This window comes from Clavelina lepadiformis, chromosome 9 (assembly GCF_947623445.1).
Source record: "Clavelina lepadiformis chromosome 9, kaClaLepa1.1, whole genome shotgun sequence".
NCBI lineage: Eukaryota > Metazoa > Chordata > Ascidiacea > Aplousobranchia > Clavelinidae > Clavelina > Clavelina lepadiformis.
Window position 1 is genome coordinate 999,553 of NC_135248.1, and position 21,351 is coordinate 1,020,903.

Genomic DNA, 21,351 nt, shown 5'->3' on the forward strand with positions numbered 1-21,351 from the left:
TCTAGGTATTGTACATTGATGATAATCCACTACCGTATGACCCGTTGCAATTAGAATGGGTTTTGGAAGTGACTACAAAAAGATCAAATTTTCAAACGCTTTGTTTCCAAGGGCATTGTTTTTGCAGTATTGAACGTTGACAGTTTGCCCCGGGCAGAAAACAAAACTACGCATCCGACCACGCGTCTTGGAACAGCAGCCTTCAGTCGGCTTTCTGCAGCGTTCTCTGTAGCGATTATGTGTAAACGTGTTTGATTAAGATTTGTGTATGAATATATATGTATGTATGTATTTGATAAAGGGTTTATATGTGTATGAGACATCACAACTTAAAATTTCAAATTATGAGACACACTCACTCATCAAGCTCAAGTAAAACAGTACCCGCCAAAACCTTTTTACATTCGCAAAGAAAAAAAGTTTTTTAAATTCGAAATTAATTTCATAGATTGTTTCAATATGAGAGTTATGGGACTATTATTTAAGAGAATTTGCGGCTGGATATTTTTGATAAGATATCGCGCGACAAAAACGGTTTTGTGATTCTAAGGACGACTGAAATTAACGCTTCCTAATGGTCATACGTTAATGGTTTTTGATTTTTATCCTGCTGTGTTTGTGATTTTTTTTATGAAACTGATTCGCGGAAAATCTCAAAAAGTTACAAAAACAGGAGGTTAAAAGGCCGCCATTGAAGAGACTTGGAAACAAATGAAACGGCTTCATTATGGCCGCACATAAACAAACTTTGAAGTATTTCTTCTGTTTTATTTTTCTTCCTCTAAAATCGCTTATTTACCGCCTTGCGGTTTGGAAATTTAACCACAGCCTGAATTGTTTGTCCGGTGAAGTTCTTGTCGGATAAACACTGCAGCTAAGTGATGGGTGGCGTTGTTGTATTTCCACGATGTTTGTTTAGTATTGTGTCGTCACAATAACGGTAATAACTATTAAGCAGATTGAGGGTAATGTTATATAACCTATTTTTTTCAAATTTATTGTTGTATAATGTATAATGTATACTGACAAAGATTTTATCAGCTATTTTGGGTTTAACTCAGACTATATATATACCAACTTGAACTCAGACTATAGCTACAACACAGCAACTTCAAGTTAACAAGTTTATTTGCTGTTGCAGTGACAGATAAGTAAGCATTGTGCTGGAGTAGGGTGGAACATTTACGTTTGCGGCACACACGTATAGCTTACATCTCAAAACATGTTTATCACAATATAGCTTTGACATAACCAACAGCTGGTTGGAAGAAAAGCGGTATACGCCTCTTCAATCGCGGTTCAAAAATAGAAATAGTAAAGTTTCTGCGGACATAAAAAGCAATGTTGAATTTGTTTTGTTTATGATTGAACGTAATTTCAAGAACAATTGACTTCGATGAACTCTGCGTCATTGGCGGTTGTTTCCGGATTAGAAGTAAAGTCTTAAACCTGATGAGTCATAAGAAGTCAGCAACACTTGTCAACATACCTCCAGCTAAAGCTGCACAAACATTCTATTGGCTATGCCAGCAATTCCTGATATGGAAAAGCAGCAAAACGGGAACGAAAAAGGCGAATTTGTTCCGATATAAAACGGACAAACAATAAGCGGGAGATTGAAACTTGGTAATTTTGTTCTCGAACTATCAAAAGGGCGAAGTTCGCATGAATCCCATGACGAATCTAGTTAGAGAGATTGCAATCCGGTTTAGAGCTTAATTATAAAAGCAAAGTTAAACCAAAGTTATAAGGCAGTTAAAGCAGCGAATAATGCAATTTTATTATAAAAAATTTAGTCAGGTATTGCCTTATATCATTTAACGATTCTCTTTATTTAAAGGGGCAAACTCATACAACCGAGTTTAACCCGTTAATAAAATAGGACGATTTTGCGACGTCACAATGAAAGGTCTCAAAGAATTCTACGAAGAGTGGGCTCGTCCAATGATCGCCGAGTATTTCGGTCAGCTGATCTTTACTTTTCTTCATTGCTCGGCCGGTTTCAACAACAAAGATGTTGGAAGCGCTCTGGCGCCAGCTATCAACGACGGTCTAGTGGTCACCATCCTGGTCATCACCATTGGCCATATAAGGTGAATGGCTACGTCACTATCTTTGCCTGATAACTGTTTTTATGAATGGAAGTCAAAGGTTACTAAAGGACGTAATCCTACACCGCTCGGCTATGTTACGTAAGAGCTTCAGGACTCTGCTGTTAAACACTTTCATTCATGCAGACAAAATTACTGCCTGAAGTTTTTGTTCGAAAAATAAGTTATGTCAATATATGCGTGAGTCGCCTTCGGCATTGTAATTTGCTCATTGGTTGCTAAGCGTTTTTTTTTTCACCGCACAGTGGCGCCCACGTCAACTTTGCAGTGACCACAGCAGTTGGACTCGGTGGCGGCATCAGGTGGCAGAAGGTACCACTCTACCTGGTCGCCCAAATGCTGGGGTCTTTATCAGGGGCTTGATTGTCCTACGTGAGTTTGCCAATGCTGTATAGTTAACAGTCACCAATTGAATGTGCTTTCCCGATAGCAGAGGTTGGTTGAGAAAAAATACAAGTCTAGGTCACTTTGGGTATCCAGGCGATATGAATACTTTCAACTTCTTGTGTAATCAGGCAGGGAAAGTTGTTGAAGAAGTTTGGATCAGCAAATGTGATCAATATCGATTATCAACAAGTCTCCTTAACCTTATCATACGCATGTTTATAGAACTCGAGCAAATTGTTTTTTTGTGACTCAGGTTACAACGGGGGAATCGGCTGGGGCTTTTTCGTTGGGTGATGGGGTCACCGTGGGGCGTGGAGTTCTCACCGAACTCATTTTGACTTCTCTCCTCACTTTAGCCGTGCTGCTCGCCGCCGTTGAACTTGACACCAACAATGCGGCGTTCGCAATTGGATTTGCAATTCTCATCGATATTTTGGCTGGGTTGGTCGGAACAAATTAATTTGAAGCTTCTGTTGTTGACTTTCAATGCGCTTGAACAGCTTTTAAAGAGCCGGTCAATCATATCGTATTGAACTCTTGCCCTAAAGTCGACTTCTTGTTTTTCTTTCATAAATGCAATTGTGACATCATTTTTGTAGGTTCCACGTCACAGGAGGTTGTATGAATCAGACGTTGAGCTTCGGACCAGCAGTGGTGGCGGGGCAGTGGATGAATTATTGGGTTTACTGGGTCGGTCCCTTGTTGGGGGCTTTTGTGTCCGGTTTGCTTTACAGGTGAGCTGCAAGGTTCAGCCTTGCGCGGAATGAAAGTTAGTTACGAGAATTTGTTATACACGTTTGGATAAATTTACCTCCTATTGCAAATAACTTGAATCAGAGCATGCGTCTATGATACAACGGGGAACTTTTAAGTCAAAATTTCCGACAGCTCAAGCTGCATTACTGGGCCTCAATGAGATGTTTTTTAAAATACATTGAAACAAATTGAACCTACAGTTTATAATCTCCTTAACTTAAAATTTCGGTTATCTTGAAGTGTTCTTGCCCCAAGGCATAAACTGCACTTGTTGTCTTGGAATTAGTTCAAGATTACTCAACATCTCATAATGAAGCACACACAGCTGTGCTTATGTGAAAATGAAGAGGATTAAGTTGTAGTTGTTACTCCGGTGTAAACAGAACACTGTAAAGTGTAGCGTTGTAGTGATAGTGTAGTGATACCGTGCAAGTTCAGTGATTCGTTTTCGTTGATATTTCACGTCCACTTAACTAAGTATCAAGTCAAACTTTGTATAAATTGAAGCAATTTAATGGATTATATTATGACAGTTATGCGTAGCGTTACTTTGACTGAATAAAGTGTAGACTGAAATTTAGAAATTATGCGATTTTATTTTTTTTCAGACTTTTTCTCGGTGGAAACGCGAGATGGCTTTTCCGTGAGGTGGCGCCAAGTAACTCTACAAAGAGCAACGTCTGAAAAAACTTTGAACACGTGTGTTTATTCTTGCTGTAATTCGAACTATATGTTCATGGTCAGATTGTGTTTCCGACTACACATTTACCAATTCATTTACCATATTTCTTTTTGTTTGAACAAAAGTAAAATTATTTGCTGCTGCTTCGTTTTACAGAGTTTTCTTGTTGTTATTGCATTCTGTGAATGCTGGTTGTGTTAATTTCTTCTTATCATTTGACATCTGATATTTGATGACGTCTGATAGTTTATTTGTTTGAAAGTCATTTGCAAAATAATAAAACTTCTGTTACATATTTTTGGTCAGAGGTTTAAAGTTGTTCAGTCCAATAACAATTTTAGGCCTCACAAAGTGAAACACAAAGCTCTGTTATCGCTTTGTGACGTCAGAATTTGCTAAAGATTCAAAATGCCCGATTAATTTAGAAATAAATGAGCAGCGCGATAAAGTATAAACCAGTGGTTCTCAAACTTTTTTAAAAGAAAGTACGTGACGGTCTCCTAGCAATTTTTTAAATGTCTCACGGTCCCTTAAAAATCAACACAAAACAACACGTTGGTTATTATGGTATCATTCTGACGGGTGTACCTGCTTCTTTGCAACCAGTTCGGCTACGTTTTGGACAACGCAACCCTAATATCGTGAATCACATTCAACCGGTTTCGGGCTTTTGGCTTGATGGCAAGTAATGCCTTTTTTTGGAAGGTGCTTCGCGGTCCTAGAAAATTGTCTCGCGGACCCCAGTTTGAGAACCACTGGTATAAACTTTACTACAAAGGAGAATAATCCTCGCTACTCCAACACAGTACATGGAAAGTGAAAAACTGAAAGTTATTCTTCCGCAACGTTGTGCTACAGAGCAAGCTACGTAAGACCTTTTGTACCGAAAATAGCTAATCGCATAAAAGGTAGCAAGAGCACGAGTGATATTTCCTTGTCAGCAACGGAAATACGTCATCACACTTAATTTACTGCGCATATGCCATGATTGTAAATAACTGTGAAAATTACCAGAGGTTTTGCTGATATAGGCGGGGATATTTGAACAAAGTACTAGCAGGAACGCCCGTATAGGTTTTACGATGTCAGGGATGAAAAGGCAAATATTTGGCTTGTCTAAACACTGGCCTGCCAAAGTTGATTCGTGGTTCTTAACAAGCACAGAACTCACATGTAGATAGCTTAAGTGTTACTTATATTACAATTGCTTCCGCGAAAGTTAGATAGTTAAGTTAGTTTTTCGAAGAGTACAACCATAGCCTATAGGCTAAGTTGAACTTAAGCGTGACACTAGCTCAGCTTTCTGTTTTCATTAGTTAAAACGTCATGACGCAGTAACACGACCTACAGCGATCGGGTAAAATGTTTTCGGTGCCGCTCAACACTATAAATATCGATTTTCAGGCCTGGGATAATCAAATAGAAACGGTCCCTTGAGAAAAATTTGTCGTCTCTACTTAATACGTTTCTCGCTAGATTGGTTAAACTGGTCAAGCAATATGTCCGGAACAATTTGATCGGAACTAGCTGGTTTAGCTAAGCCAGCAGTTTAGAAAAAATTTATAGCCTAACAGTTAAAGTTTCTTACTAGTGGTTTTTAAGTCATCAAGACTTAAATCGGTTTTAAATAAATTTGTTGAAAAGGGTCAATCTACCCGTGTTTTGTCGAAACAAAAACTAGCTGCTGGCGAAGTTTGTACAAGCCTAACAAATATAGGCAGACCGAATTCCGTTTATACACGTGTCGCATGGCGGAATGCCAAAAATTTCCAAAGCAAAATGAGAATATTGTAAACGAAAAATACTTCTTTTATTTTTGACTGGTAGTCTCTTAGTTTTCCAAAAACGCAAAAGTTTCTTACAAAATTGACATGAATTGCCGCGATGGCGAGCAGAAATCCTTTGCTTTTTATTTATGGCATTCTTTGTACAATAGAGTGCACTACAAGAGGAACCTAATCATATCAACACAATAATTCATACTGTTTAAAAAGAGAATTCATTTTATTTTGAACGAGTAGGCTATACTCCAAAACGCTTTTAAAACTTTATCACTTTACTACCGGAAGCTTTAGATTGAACTTTGGACCAGTTTAGAGTTTCACAGCAAAGCGAAATTTTCTATCCAACTAGGCTACAGAGAGAGAGGATATATTTTAGCTTTACCGTGTAAAAGTTTTGAAAGTAGCTTTCTTTCTAATCCTGTTGGCTGATTGGAAATGGCTGACCAAACTTTCAGCTGTCCGCTGCTATGGTTAGCTTTAAACGAAATCTTGCAACTATGTTTAATTTATGTAAAAGTGGACTTCATATTTTTTAATTATGCATGTTTAAAGGACATAGGCAAGGGCAATGTAAGCTGGTTGTTAACAGAAGTGTTTGTTTTATCATAGAAAAGCCTCCACAACGTGAACCCAAATTATATTTTAAAACAGTTTTAAATAACCTGCAAAAAAGAATTGTTTGGTTAGGTTTGATAATTAATTGTTATGCCACACCAAAATTAAGCAATCATCTTTTAATGTCAGGTTTGGGTTAATTCATTCCGCATTTTGCACTAAGTTGTCTAATGCCTATTTATGTTTATCCTCATTGACATTATTCTTTTAAGGTGACAATCAATCTCTGATGTTGCGCTGTTTACAAAAGCTAAATAACACGGTTTAATTCCTTGTTTTAAAATATTCTTATTTTAATTCAATATTGTTCAAGCGCGTGTTAGCAAGTATCGAGAATCAATAAAATTGATTATTTATAATGTGTCTATAAATGAAGTTTCAGTCTGACACGCATCATTGCGTTATTTATGACGACACAATGACTAACTGCAGAACATTACACAGAGACAAGAGTGGTTCGGAATTAGGACTGAGTCGTTAAAAATGTAGCCTAGTAGAAAACAGTGCTGTTTAGACTTAGTGTTGCTGCCATCATGAAGCTTTTTGGAGTTTGGACGGTTTTGATATTATTTATTCTCCCTTCGAATGAAGTAATTGGACATTCCGGCACTTCTGACCAGCCCGTATTTCACGTGTCCGGCAGCCATTTTCTAAACACTCAAGTCGCAAACCTTTGTCTTTTGGCGCAGCTGAACGCAACCATCCAAATCACATACAGGTAGCTTATGATATAGCAGCCGAAAAGTTCTCCAGTGGACTGACCGTGCAAAACTTACAAGTTTTGTTTTTTGACGATCTTTCTACTAGCTTACAATACAGGCATTAGGCCTAAGCCAGATTCGAACGGTGATGTGCTAGACACATAACCTACTTGCCTACTGGTCTGTTCTCAAATAGGTTTCTTCTACTTTTGCATGCGCGCGGAATGACCTGAATTGAAATTGTGAGGTAATACTGAAGAAATTGTGACGTAATAACGCCTCAATACTCGATCCTGATAGGGGAGTGAAAAGTAAAAGAGACCAGCACATAAGCCCACAGCTGTACAGGCACTAATCTTGTTTAAAAATTGCTAAACCATTAACCCACGATTAAGTTGTCTGAGTTATTGATTGCGGTAATGCAACGAGGAAATGTAGTTCATTTGAGAAAGAATTGTGTCGCAATACTGAAATTGTTACGTAGAGGAAGAGGAATTGTGATCAACAAAGCGTAACGACACACAGGTGGAATGACTGCGCATTCCAGCGTCAGATGGCTGCTTCTAGCTAGCTGAAAAAATCACCTGTTGTCATATCAGACGAATACTTTTAAGGGCAATCAACCGTTCCACTGTTAAAAAAATCAACGAGGTGTTTCAGTGTTCACCCAAGCATATAACCATAGACATGCCTTTGTTAAACATTTCAAGCAAACATGACAAAGCAACTATGACGCGGTTGGTTGATTCTAACAATGAGCTGTGTAACCTAATCTTGACTGTTAGCGGCCGTAGCTGCAAAACTGCCACGAATGATTGCTATTGAATTATCACGTTTGTACTTTGACATAAATGTTACCCTAGGTTGTGTGTCGTTTGTTTATACTGTAGTAATACAGCGGTTTCAAAACGCTAGATTTCTGATGTTATGTGTGCATAGAACATCTTCGTGCAATATCAGTTCATGATTGTATAAGATGCTTTGTTGGACGGCAATGCTCAAAGTTAAATTGATCATGTGTGTGAATAACTGAATCGAGTTTGTGTTCCGCCAACGCTAGCCGCGGCGTAGCCTTTAAAAAGACGCCATAACCATTTAAGTCACCTTCAAAGCAGATTGTCGAACGCAGTCATTGTAACATAATCATTAATGACGAATCATGGAAAAGATTTCAGGCTCACGCGTTATGTGAGGTGGCCTCCAGTTTTGGCGTACGTGGCAATCTGCAAAATTAGCGGACATAGACATCGCACTCACAACAGTGACGTACCAATTATGACGAAATAGATATCACATTATCAAGTGATAACGTTCCTGGTTCTATGCAGGTCCCCGGGGGCAGAGCACACCATGGAGACTTACGACATTCCGCTACCGGCGTCCGCTTCAACTGAGGGCAGCTACTGCGATATGGAATACCATTCTCTGCTCACACTTAGCTTCGATGACGTCACCATGCAATTGTTGTTCATGCGTGACGAGGTGACCGAAGTCGAAGCTCAGAGAGTATATTGCAACACGTGAGGGCACCCTTTTTACGATTTTCGTTAATGATTTATTCGGCTCGAATAATAGTTGAGTCAAACATGGTAAATTAAAACGACGCAATAGAGTGTTTTATGAAGTCATAATTCAAAGTGTCACATATCGGTTTTATAACGCGCTGTGACTACAGTACTGTACTGTCACGGATACTAATAGCACATTTCTTGTAACCTGCCCGGCCTATGCTTTTTCAGGGCGGTTTTATGCGAATATTTCCGTGTCTGCGTGTGCAGCTTAATATTTTGTGCATTACTCGAATTAAGTTGTTAGCTTATTGGTCCGTAAATCAAACCAATTTAAACTCAAAATTAGTACAGCTTATGGTATTTTACGGTTTCACGTCACATGTGACGTCATTGAACAGATGTGACATCGGCAATTGGAAACTGGAAAAAGTCAAGGTGAGCGTCGGCAACGTCAGTAACTATGCCAGTGGCTCGCTATCGCCACCACCAACCCGCGTGGAGGCTAGCGCGTGGGGAAACACGATCAATGGTGTCGCACTTGCGCTGAACGAAGGTGTCAGGCTGCAGCGAGCGTACAAATGCTCCCAGGAGATAGTGATCGGGCTGGACATAAACGACGCCATAGATCAGGCGGAGAATCACAACCACACGGAGCAATGGAGAGGAAGAGTCGTGTTCGATTTCTTTCAAGTCCAACCGTTCCTAGTCACCGACGACATATTCAAAGACCCGTTACTATGCAAGTAAGTGGCTTTACGTCAATGTAGTCGTTGATTGGCTGTATGGTTTTGGCAGAGTTCAAAATTGTTGGACACTGCCATAATGGGTAGTTTATCCCCGCTATAACTTAACCATATTATGAATGTAGGTTTATATATTGACGAAAATTTGTTATTCGCATCATAATTATTACGTCATAGTGAAAATTGATTAGGGTGGTATTTCGCGATAAAACAATCGTTTCAAGACACTTTCCTTTTCAACTTGCAGAGACGTCACAATCTTCCACGCTCTGGTGATCACGCTGCCACTGATTTACTTCATCGCCCTCATCGTCTGCTACAGGGTCAAAGACCGGTACGGCTGCCCCCCGGACTGCTCCAAAAAGCCCCCCGATCGACAGAACTCCGCAAAGACTGACATGAAACCCCTTGTGACGTCACAGAGACCTCAAAAGTTTAGAATTGCGTCGTCGGGTTCGACGCAATCTCAGTCGATTACGGTCACGTGTACACCTCCCGACCAATCAGAACCATGCGTTGCGTGAGTTCATTCACGGTACGGATGCTTGCATTGTGACATCACAATGGTAAGAAATTCGAACATTGCCCGATTAAAATCAGTCAAAATATCGACAAAATTAGACAATTGTTCACTTTATAGGCCGGTTCATTTGTACAGCTTCCATCAGTATTGGGAGAGCAAATATAGAAAATTAGAAGACTTGCAGATGTGAAAGGTGAACCTGCGTAGTTGCAATGAATCTGTTTTTATTGCTTTTTCAGTCGTTTTTTCTCTCGAAAATTTTGCTTAATTTTCAAAAGCGCCCATTCTCCATAATAAAGTAACATTGCTTTTGTTATTCAACGTTGTCTGAATACAGCACCTCGCTTCGGGCCGCATGGTTTAAAAGTTTCTCATCGTATAATCAGCTTCAACTTTACTGTGAGTTCCTTATTACGCCTTCAACTATGGGTGCACTTTTTTCCTTTGCAATTTTATGGGCATAATTATTCAAATACGTTGAGGTTGCATTAAAATATGATTTTGATCTGAACTGTGTTGATGCCTGACGTTTGATTCCAGCAAAGCCAACTATTGGAAGGGGCTGTCGGAAGATTCAACCCACGGACGTCTCAATTCCACAAACGTATGTGAGTTGAATCGACCCAATCGTTAGAGGTTCATTTCAAAATCTGGAGATGACCAATCAGCGTTTAAGTTTCGAAAACGAGCCAATCACCGTGTTACTTGATGTAATGCAATTAAACGCGCGAAAAATAGCACTTACCCAACCACTTATAGAATTACTGCAGAATTGTTACGAACAAACGAGGAACACGTCATCATAATTACATAAACGCAGGGGGAATACCCATTCGCACGAAAAATACGTTATAATCGTAGGCAAGAAAAGAAACATTTTTGACAAACGCGATAAAGTGCTATAAAACTCTCTTTGTGACGTCAAAACCGCATTGGTCGTAAGATAATTGCAGCGATGCAAAACCGTTTCAACATTTCGAAAAGTCCATTATGACGTAATCATTACAGTGTCCCAATACGGTTTCATTGGCAGATTATAATAAAACACGAAATCACTCAGATAATTAATTGACTTACAATGAGTGATTGTGGCAATTGTTACGATACAGATTGGAATAATGAGAATTATCTAAGATAGCAGCAGATGCACCTGCACCTAACTCGGTGGCAATTATCCGAAACAAACTTTGCAAGAAAATCGTCTCCGAGGGTCATACATGCTTCATTTACGGTTGCTATGACAATATACAGAAATATTGCGTCCTGCGTCACCGACTCGCATAAGTAGAACGAAAGTGCTATATGACGTATTTTGCGTAATCGGTTAAAATGCTCCCCAACCACGGGGGAGTTCCCTATTCCAGGAATTCAATCCCACTCGTCATCGTCTGAACCAGCATCTGATTCGGAATCGGAAAACTCGACTGCGATTCTTCGCGCCAGAATCGAGGCCACGTCGTTGCCTCCGCTAGACGTCGCCGCCGCGGCGGTTTTCTCACGTTGTTCGACTTTCTTCAGGTTTATTCCTGATAAAATAGGAAATTGTCACGTAGTATTTTGTCACAATCATGGCACTGTAACGTAACAATCAACAGCAAGGCATCGATGTAATCGACAACTGCAAGATTGAGAAACGCTTTTAAACCCATTGCATTGATTGCTTACATGATTAGCTCGGGTAAATGTATTCAATGTAAAACATTAAGTTTGACAAAGCAAGACATAAACCAGCAGAGAGAGGTCAAATGGTTTATTCTCGAACTGGAACTCGAACTGTCTCAATCGCAGTTTTGTAAATCGTGCAAGTTGACGTAATCAGCCGGTGCCACAGACAAAGTGCGTGTCTAGCGCTGCCGCCGACTATAAAACGCTAATCTAGTTACAAACGAGACACTTAACAGGCACATACCAACTCTTATAGCAGAAAGAAGTCCACCTCTGTTGTCCCCAGCCGGGGCAGGCTTGGGATTGTCTTCCGTCTTCCTCAAGGTGGCGTTAGCGAGTGCATTTGCAAAACCGCCTTGATTTGGATCTGGCGGAGCTGAAGATAAAGGCATTGGTCAAAGATATTACTTACTATTTTCATTAACTAGGTTACGAGCTTACATGCAGAGGTTTACAAAAGTGTGTATTAGTGCAAAATTGGTATCTAATGAGTAATGACATAATTAAACGCACTTCCTACGATGGAAGCCAGTGTTGTAATGACTCGAGTCGAGTCACGTTTTTAAATTGCTTAACTTGACTCGAGTTAATGCTTGAAATGACTTGACTCAAGTCTCAGAAAGTAACTTGACACAAGTCAATAAATCTTAGTTGTTAATTTATTAACCAACTGAATTACAGACATTTGATTTCGCTGCAAACCATTGGTTAAAGATACAGCCAATGACATGCATTATATTTTAACTTGACTTGATCCAATTAGTAATTTGACTCGACTTAAGTCAACTTTCCAAATGACTTGACTTGTTCGAGTCATAAAAAAATGTCTTGGTCACTGATGGAAGCAGAATTCCACCAACGTACACTGGTCAGCAGGGTCTGGGCAACGAAGCAAACTTGTAGTGTTCTGGATCTATACTCTCTAAGTCTAAAGACTAACAGACTGATCAAGTTATCCTGTTGGTAAGAATAGTAGCTGAATCGTGCGAAACAGTGCTGTTTCACACTTGAGAAATTCCCAGAATCTTTACTGAATACGCTAAAGCTAATATTGCTGCTGCACACGATCTCAATAAAAATTGATGCTACCTGCACAACAGGCTCTGTGCTTTATCAAGGTCTGGTGATCAACTACTTGGCATGAATTGTGATCTAATATTCACGGTGTTGTCCCACATTAATGTTCTAAATTTTATTTTCATTGCAAAACCCGAGAAACTCGATGTTTTTAACCCGATGCACTAATATCTATGCATGACGTACAGAGCCGTCTGCAGTATTGGCTTTGATTGCAGATATATAACAAAATCACAGAACATTTGCTAAATTTTCCGGTGCATAAACCGAATTTTATCGATCAACTGACCCTTACATGAAAACCTTGGCTTTTTACAAATGGCTTTTTACAAAGCACATTCTCCTGAGCTCCCTATTTCTTTCAACAAAGTTCACAAAATTTCGCTTCCTAAAGTTAATCGGCAAACTTACGTGATGGGGCTGCGTTGACGGGTGGTGGGGGAGGTGGTGCTGGGATGTTCGGAGCTGATGGGGGCGCGGGGACATTCGCGACTGGTGGGGGTGGTGGGATGTGGCCAACATCGGGGGGTGGAGGGCCACTCATGGTCGTGGGATAATCGGGAAAACCCCCATTCATGTCAGGGGGTGGAGGTGGGGGTGGAGCGGGTAAATCTGTCATCGGGGACACGTAATGCTGCGTGGGACCGTCTGCCATCTTCGGTGGGGGAGGGGGTGATGGGTGATGGCCTTGAGGTGAGCCGTACCCATCCGGAGATACCGACAGGTCAGGTGACTTTGTAGACGACATGCTTGGTGATGACATATTCGACCTGAAACAATGAAATCAAAAAATTTTGAAAAAAAGTGAAATTTTTAACAACGCTGGCCTGATAAGAATAATCAACATGAAATTGAGTTATTTGAGATTTTTACTTGAAATGTGTCAGCAAGCTCTCGTTATTAGAAATCAATGGTGGAATTTGTGAATGAAATTTATTAATACTTTGGTACAGATAGCAACAACAAAGGATAACTTACTGAACAGAGTTAACAGGAGTAGAATGAACATGATTACGAACGGTAGTGTCAATAAATTCAACGCCTTGTTGCATTTGTTGAGCTTTTAAACGAGATTTTGGGATCGCTTTCCGCACTTCCCCTTGTTTACGAACTGGATTTGTTTTTTTCTGTGAATAAACAATAAACATAAAGATTCTTCTAAGCAAGTATAACATAATAGTATATGTGGCTGTCAAAAGTACATATAAATAACTGTCCAAGGTCAGAAAATGTCAGCAAATGCAACAAAAACATTAAAAGCTTTCCCACCATTGGCAGTGGTCGATTGATTCCCCAACCTTGTAAGCACAAAATTTAAAATTGGTTATGACAGGACTGGGTCAACATCAGTAGAATAATTAATAAAAGCAAACTTTAATTTATTACAATTTAGCTCACTGCTGTGTTTATGCTGTTCTAGCAGACTTCAACATTGCAACTTTGAAAATTTTTGCCGTCTTATTGTTACACCATTTGTTACACTTGCCTTGATAAGTCAATCTTAAAAGCGCAGAAGTGCAACATATTTTGCTTCTGTTTTTATTCATAATGTAAATTAGTCTTTGCACTGCACTTGTGATGGAGATAAACACATGATTTTTTCATGTGTTGCATAATGTACCAGTTGAAGGATACTTGCAGGTCCACAAATGAGTATTCAGTGAATGATTTGTTTAAATAATTTGCAACTGCAGACCAAATCAAACGAATAGAGAATTGAAATAAATAAAGAATGAGTTAGACAGGGGGGAAATGGTTTGTCCGTGAGAATGTTTGTGTTATTGGTTAACGTTCGTAATTAACTAAGTGGTACACAGCACATATGTCATTTTCAACAGTAAATTGGCAGAGCTCGTTTACGTCTAACTCACAAATAATACAAAAAGCAGGCACTGGCTTATTACAGCAAACATCAACACACTTGATGCCGCGTTCATCAAAAATGGACAAAATGCAACTCTGTGCAATTATTTCTAAATATTTTCACAGACAAGAGATGTGATGATTTGGCGCGATAATAAAAGATTTCGCCGTTGTGTGGTTTAAACCATTTCCTGCTATCAAGGAAGTGTTGATATGCAATGCGATATTGAGTAATGATATGAGCCAGTGAAGCAAATAAATAACTCCTAATGACCTAATAGGACAATCTAAAGCTTTAAGTCTGTTCCATCGCCAAATAGTGAAACGTCCATCAGGTTATATTTGATAACAAAATAACAGATTGTCCCGTTAAACTACTGGTTGCTATTTACATTCAGGTTAATTATAGAAGCTTACCTCCTTTTTCCTTTGTTCTCTCCTTTTCTCCTTGGCATCTCTCATCTCCTTCTGCATTGCCTCTCTCCACAAGTTGAAGAAGTAATCAGGATCGGTGTAAATTTTCAGTGCGTCTCGTCCATCGTCCCTGTAAAACGTGTTATAATATGTTATACTTTTTACATAAATAAGGGAAATAATCATATGTTTCAAAGATTGAGTGGTTTGCACAGGTCGGTGCTGCTCTGTCCTGCGTATTTTCGTAAAAAATTGTAACCTGCCATTGCATGCATTCAACCATCGATTCTTTACCCACATATTGTGTCATTTCCTTTCTGGGTAGTTAATCATGTCAGACACGCATGAGTGCATAAAGCGATAACAGCCTATGCAAGTTTGACTAATTAGCCTAAAACATACAGTCTAATTCTAATCGAACAGCACAGAACATGCTATATTATACATCATACAACATACATGATTGGTAGAACATTGCGAAGCAGATAATGTTCTAATTAATATATTTTCACCTGAATTGATTAAGATCTTGCAAAGGAGGGGGCTTATCAGCCTTATTATAAGTTGCATGTAGCGTCTGTGACAATGATTCTCTCGATACAACTTGCTGATCAGTTATTCGGTTCGATCGAAACGCTTTCCTCATGTTGATATCATGCAGAGATACTGAACATGAAAGGAATAGAGCAAGGTTAGGTTATAAATTATAATTACTGGTGTGATATTGAACAAGATATTTTGTAATTTTGACCAACAGATTGCTAATTTTAAACAACGTAAGGTGGCATGCGGAAAGTGAGATTTCCCAATCCTTGTTTAAGTTGCAGCACGCTAACTGTGGGTGACAATACCATACAGAAAGATGCCAGTCACAGGTTACTGCTGTGTTGCGCAACACTGGCGACAGCTGGGGGAGTGAATTATGAAAGTTGAAATCATTCTAGGTTGAGGGAAAATTATCCTTACAGTAACTGCTGTTCAAGACTAAAAACTTGCAGTTTGCATGACATAATTCTGACAAAGTTTAACGCAGGATTAAGCTAACCTATACATAACTGGACGATTAACTTCACTTCCTTTAAATTTATTTTTAAATTATGACACCTAAGTGTTCCCTGTCCAATACATAGACTATATGAAGACATTGCATGCAATATTTTTAATTAGCATAATAACTATATCAATTCATCTGTAACATGTCTAATTGAAAAGAATTTAAACAACTTTTTACCTTCTTCTATTGATGAATCCAGTTGTGTTACTTTTACGCTGAGTTTATCGATTCTATCCTGTAATTTACTAGCTCGTGTGTAGAATGTACTCGCTTCCGTGAAGAGCTCTCCAAAGAGATCTTCTGCGTGAATCGACAACGACGACAACTGCTTGATAACTCCTGTGAAGATATGATGTCTATGTGTTAAAAATTGGGGGAATCATAATTGTAAAAAAGTTGAATTGGTTATTTGAAAAATAAAACACAAAAACATCAGATTATTTTATATTAAACAGTTCATAAAATGTATTGAGACTATAGGAAAATTTTGGAAAGGTCTGAACCAAAAGAGCTTGTAATGCAAAAACGAGTATTATATTAGTACCATGAACTACTCTGAAGGAAAAATATATGATGCACATTGCAGAGTTTAATGACTCAAACCTGTTATATATATGCATTTGTTATATAGAGGCCTATATGTATATTTCATGGGGTTTTTCAACCATAAATAATTTAATCATGACAACATAACTTAAGGCATGTTGTAAATGTTATGAATTTGGTCGGGAAAAAGATTCAAAACAATATACGCTGCCGTCATCGGATTTTAAAATCCTAAGTGGAGTCCTGCCGTGAACCAGCTGTGCTTTTGGCAAGCAATCAACTTAAGCAAGTTGTTTGAGCAGAAAATGTAAAACAATTAAATGTTGGACTCATGAAATATTTAAAGGTTACGTCTGAAACCTGCATGAAAACCCAAAAAGCAGAATAAGTTAGACAATCGAGTAATTTTTTTTTGTGAACCCATCTGCATCTTCTTCTTTGTAACAGCAGTCAGCAAGATAAGGTACAGTGACTCGTATAATAAGTAGACAACAACCCAATGTAGAAAATCTTTAATCTTTTTATTTAACACCAACATTGTTGTTAATTGACATGAATTTGACCAATACCATTAAAAATTGTCAAATAAGTTTGATTATCATGAATTTGAAAATGCCAAGTTTATATTATTTCGATATTATCGACACCAAAATGAACAATTTCATGCAAGCTTACAAAGTATATCTCCAGAATTTCCAAAATTTTTTATGATGGCTTAAAATCTAAAGAAATCCAGCCATTGTTTTGTGATCAACGATTTATTGTGGGTGTGGCCAAGGTTATCAACTTGTCAGACAATACTGACCACATATCCCAGTAAAATTTTTTTCCCAATATGCACTTATGAAAAGTTTGTTTCATATTGTCTGATAATGATGATGTGCACTGTTGGTGAATTGCGTGCAGTGCGCATTTGCGCACATTGTGCAAGAGACAAAATTTGTGAGAGATTTGTGATGGGACGTTTATTGTTTTACCATCATCAACGGGTAAGCTAAAAAGTTTGAGAAGCCCTGATATAAATCACTTAAAACTTATGAGATTTTACAGATAGACTATTGCAGCATATTTTTTCAGATTTTATTTAATACTAATATCTATTTATTTAACACACACAGTTTCAACAGTGTTATTGCTAGTCAGTTTAATCTATGTTCGACAAATGCACACCAGTAGAAATGACCTTAGTCCTTACCTGAAAGAGTGTTGTTGGTGACACATTCTAATTCACTTTTAACGTTTCGTGGAAGTGACTGTCTACATAATGCAGAAGGCTCCACTGCTCGTTTCACTAAAGGCATCTTCACTCACCTTAAATCATCTACATCATATGCAAACTTAAAACAACTTTACTTAAACCTGTAAAATGTGAGTAGAAATTTGTATTAAAAACTGCTGGTGTATGTAGTTTATTAATAATGGGTTAAACTTTGTAACCTTATCTGCCTCACTTGCATAGTTTCGTCAAAATATTAAACATCATTATTTAGATACACACACTTAGGAGTTAACGTTATAGCATTTCAATTTGTATAAAAGTATTAAACATAATGTATAAAGTATTTTGTATAAAGTTAGGGTATAAACAACCTTTTACATTTTGTATAACCTTTTTCGTCTTCAAGCCATTTTATTATTTGTACAAAAGAATAAAAACTGGTTGTTTAAAGTCAATTTAGGATAATAAATCAACTAATGATTGAGGCTTTGGTGCACGTCACCACGCCAAAATTTGCATCTTTGCACGCACGATTTCAGGATTTCTTGTCGAATACTGCTGTATTTTCCAATCTGGGTGCTTTGTACACTTGAATGTCAACATTAGGAAAAGGGCAATTTTAAAAAAAAATAAAGACATTTTGCTTTGCTCTTTTCTACAAAAAAACGTCCCTTTTTTTAGAGATCGCACATTATACTGCCTTATTTGGGTCTTGGTAATCAGTCCAAAGTTAAACCAACAATCTTCAGCAAACCATCATGCACCTCCAAAGATCTCATCAAAAAGTGGCGCATTACAACACAACCCCGACTAAAAAATCTCGCGTGTAAAGATGTAAATTTTGGCATAAAGATTCAATTCTTTGTTCATTTATTATATATTGGTATTCAAACAACCACCTTTTCTTTGTCTGTTAATTATAAATCAGCGTGAAGATATGCATTATGCACGTTGTAAAATCTCGTGCGTGCAACAATTGCCACACTTTCCATTATGGCTCACAACTAGGGATGTGCCGCGGAGAAAATTATTCGGGTTCGTGCGAACCCGAATATCATGAAGGTCGACACGAACGAATCCCGAATCTATTCGTATTAGAACCAAACAATAAAAATTCATTCAAAAGTCGTCAAGTCTTGCTTGTACAATGACGTAATCGATAAACAAATCGCTTTCTTTCGAAAAATAGTGTTTAAAAAACGTTTGAAAAAGCAAAATCGTTGAGAAAACGACCTTCATTGTAAATACTGCTGACTCTATTTTAGCTTTGTCGGGAAACTAGATCATCATTTTTAACGAAAGTCAGTAAATTTATAAGTAATATTGTATTCGGGTTCGACATTGTTGGTATTCGTGTTCGCCCGAATCTTCCATAAAGGCGATATTCGGCGAATCTATTCGAGTTTGGGTTCGTATCGGCCCATCCCTACTCACAACTCTTATCGAGTTATAACTGTAATGTTTGAGTTCAAAAGTAAAAACGCTTTAATTTATAAACTTTGGGAACTTGCAATATGAGCCCAGCCAACTTGCTAAACTTGGTGAAATACAAAAAATTCAACATGTGTTAGAACGTTATTTGTTTTTAACGCTTTCTCGAATTCGGCAAACAGTTCTTTCATGCGAGCCATTACCTAAAAAATAGCAATTTCTTGTACTTTTGCACTCCGACTTGAATGCCTGAACGGAAATTAGCCTTGTTGTGAGGTAATAAAAAAGATGTTATGACGTAAGAATTCCTGATCCTGATAAGGCAATGCAAAAGTAAAGGCGATTCAAAATTAGGGCATTTTCCAGATAAACATTACATTTAGACAATCGGCAATTCTACGAGTTTAAAAACCTGAAAACCGTGCGATACGGTACCGGTAATCAACCAACTAACTAAACAACAGGCTCGCCAATGGTTAGACCACAATGTCCCTCCTGAGGAAAAATTAATCAACAAAAATAAAATAAATTCCTATCAACAGAAACTGCTCAGATATTAACGCTCAAGAGCCATAAATTTCTAAAAAATTTGCCCAACTTCTGCAGAAACTCCTTAAATTGGCAAAGATCTAAAAATAATCTTTCTGGTTCGTTTGGCACCACCCTTTGCTGGTATCCGCACACTAATAAGATTTCTATGCGGAATGGCAAAATTGTTGCTTTGTAGTTTCATTTTCGACAATTGATAATAACTTTAGCATAAGCAGAACTAGAAGAGACTTCCTGTCAGTGCTGTAATCAAGTCATTTTTAAGATCCGAGCCAAGTCAAGTCATTTGGGAAGTTGACTTAAGTCAAGTCGAGTCAAATTACTAATTGGATCAAGTCAAGTCAAGTTGAAATGTAATGAAGGTCAAATCAAGTCATGGCATTGTATATACTGTAACTTTAACCTATCGTTCGTAGCGAAATCAAATGTTTCTATTTCGGTGGGTCAATAAATTAACAACTAAGATTTAATGATTTGCGTCAAGTTACTTTCCCGAGACTCGAGTCAAGTCAAGTCATTTCAAGCAGTGACTCGATTCAAGTCAAGTCATTGACATGAGTCATTGCAACACAGCTTCCTGTCTTCAAAAGTAAACAAAAGAATATAATTTGAGAAAACTGCATTGTTTCGCTAATTTAGTTTATTTTATTGCATTATTCCTGCCAGTTTTCAGCTATTGGACGTTGCTGCTTTTTCCGGCTCATTTTTTGCTGGTGGAATTGTTACATTGTAGCGGCCTGGGTGGTATTTTTTGATATCATTACATCATTTCTTGCAAAAGTGTTTTCCGGTTATTGATTGAAGTTTTTGAATTTGTTTTTTGACAAACTCTTCAAATGTCATTGATATTTGGAAACTTGCTTTGAATAACTTCGTGTGAAAACTCCTTATAGTTCGTTCCCAGGTTGTTTTCCAGCATCTGTGCTGATAAGAAGTCTTTTTGGAAATGCCCGCTTCTTAACTTTAACACTGATTAAATTATTATTTATCTATGTCTGAATGTGTCAGATTTAGCTATATGTATCTCACATGGCCAACACATTGTTTTCGTCGCAGCACCTGCTACGAATTTCTGGATTTTTCTTGTCGAACATTTTAACTCCCATCGCTTTCACGTTTTATAAAGATAGAGAACGTTAACTTCGTGAATCGATCAGACCAACAGACTAGAACAACAGTCTAAGCTAGTCATGCCGATTGCAACTCATGTAGTAGACATCTTATAAGCAGTAGTATTACTTATGTTCTTGATTATTCGTAATTTTGAGAAAGTGTACAGCACCTATAATAAAAACCTTTTCTTGTGAGCGTGGTCATATTAAAATCGTTTCTGTGGTCATTTTCGCACGCAACAATAGAGTCGGATAATTCAACAAGTTAATTAAGTTAAGACACCCTCATAAGTCAAAGTCCTACTCTTCAACTTTATGAAGTCGTAATAGTTAGCATGTTATTTTCCCCTCCCCATCCCCAACACGAACTATGACCAGTATAATAGACCAGGGCTTCTCAAACTTTTTTGTTCTGCGACCCCATTTTGAAAAAGATATTTCTATGCGACCCCATTATGGGGACATTCACGTTAATGACATTAAAACGGGGTTAGTTCTTTTGTCTATTAAGACTAGGGTTAATTAGGTTATCAATAATTTATTAATATAATATATATTAATATATATATTAATATATCTATTCCATCTTCATAACTACAAGTAAATCC

General features: G+C 38.0%; 2 protein-coding genes and 1 pseudogene across 3 annotated transcripts; 2 read left to right on the forward strand and 1 right to left on the reverse strand.

The window, feature by feature from the left end:
- The first annotated feature begins 1,651 nt into the window (after positions 1 to 1,651).
- On the forward strand, positions 1,652 to 4,231 carry LOC143471187 (aquaporin-8-like; annotated as a pseudogene). Its single transcript, XR_013119501.1, has 5 exons — positions 1,652 to 2,093; positions 2,357 to 2,483; positions 2,752 to 2,939; positions 3,098 to 3,232; positions 3,863 to 4,231. The product of XR_013119501.1 is annotated as an aquaporin-8-like (transcript).
- A 2,527-nt stretch (positions 4,232 to 6,758) lies between these two features.
- Positions 6,759 to 10,324, forward strand: LOC143470988 (uncharacterized). Its single transcript, XM_076969296.1, has 4 exons — positions 6,759 to 7,053; positions 8,365 to 8,556; positions 8,946 to 9,290; positions 9,538 to 10,324. Exons 1-4 carry the CDS (start codon positions 6,869 to 6,871, stop codon positions 9,812 to 9,814), a joined length of 999 nt encoding a protein of 332 aa, XP_076825411.1. The 5' UTR covers positions 6,759 to 6,868; the 3' UTR covers positions 9,815 to 10,324.
- A 182-nt stretch (positions 10,325 to 10,506) lies between these two features.
- LOC143471034 (actin-binding protein WASF3-like) lies at positions 10,507 to 17,809 on the reverse strand. Its single transcript, XM_076969360.1, has 8 exons — positions 17,628 to 17,809; positions 16,064 to 16,225; positions 15,345 to 15,498; positions 14,836 to 14,962; positions 13,534 to 13,682; positions 12,967 to 13,325; positions 11,723 to 11,854; positions 10,507 to 11,339 (listed from the first exon to the last, which is right to left on the reverse strand). Exons 1-8 carry the CDS (start codon positions 17,731 to 17,733, stop codon positions 11,182 to 11,184), a joined length of 1,347 nt encoding a protein of 448 aa, XP_076825475.1. The 5' UTR covers positions 17,734 to 17,809; the 3' UTR covers positions 10,507 to 11,181.
- Between the last annotated feature and the right edge of the window lie 3,542 nt (positions 17,810 to 21,351).

What these genes read in the sequence shown, in the direction of transcription:
- LOC143470988 (XM_076969296.1), top strand. Translation starts at nt 6,869, where the DNA reads ATGAAGCTTTTTGGAGTTTGGACGGTTTTGATATTATTTATTCTCCCT. An exon ending in ACCATCCAAATCACATACAG is followed by an intron (nt 7,054 to 8,364) that starts GTAGCTTATGAT and finishes GGTTCTATGCAG; the next exon opens with GTCCCCGGGGGCAGAGCACA. An exon ending in CAGAGAGTATATTGCAACAC is followed by an intron (nt 8,557 to 8,945) that starts GTGAGGGCACCC and finishes GTCATTGAACAG; the next exon opens with ATGTGACATCGGCAATTGGA.
- LOC143471034 (XM_076969360.1), bottom strand. Translation starts at nt 17,733, where the DNA reads ATGCCTTTAGTGAAACGAGCAGTGGAGCCTTCTGCATTATGTAGACAG. An exon ending in GGATTCATCAATAGAAGAAG is followed by an intron (nt 15,499 to 16,063) that starts GTAAAAAGTTGT and finishes TTTCATGTTCAG; the next exon opens with TATCTCTGCATGATATCAAC. An exon ending in CAAGATCTTAATCAATTCAG is followed by an intron (nt 14,963 to 15,344) that starts GTGAAAATATAT and finishes CACGTTTTACAG; the next exon opens with GGACGATGGACGAGACGCAC.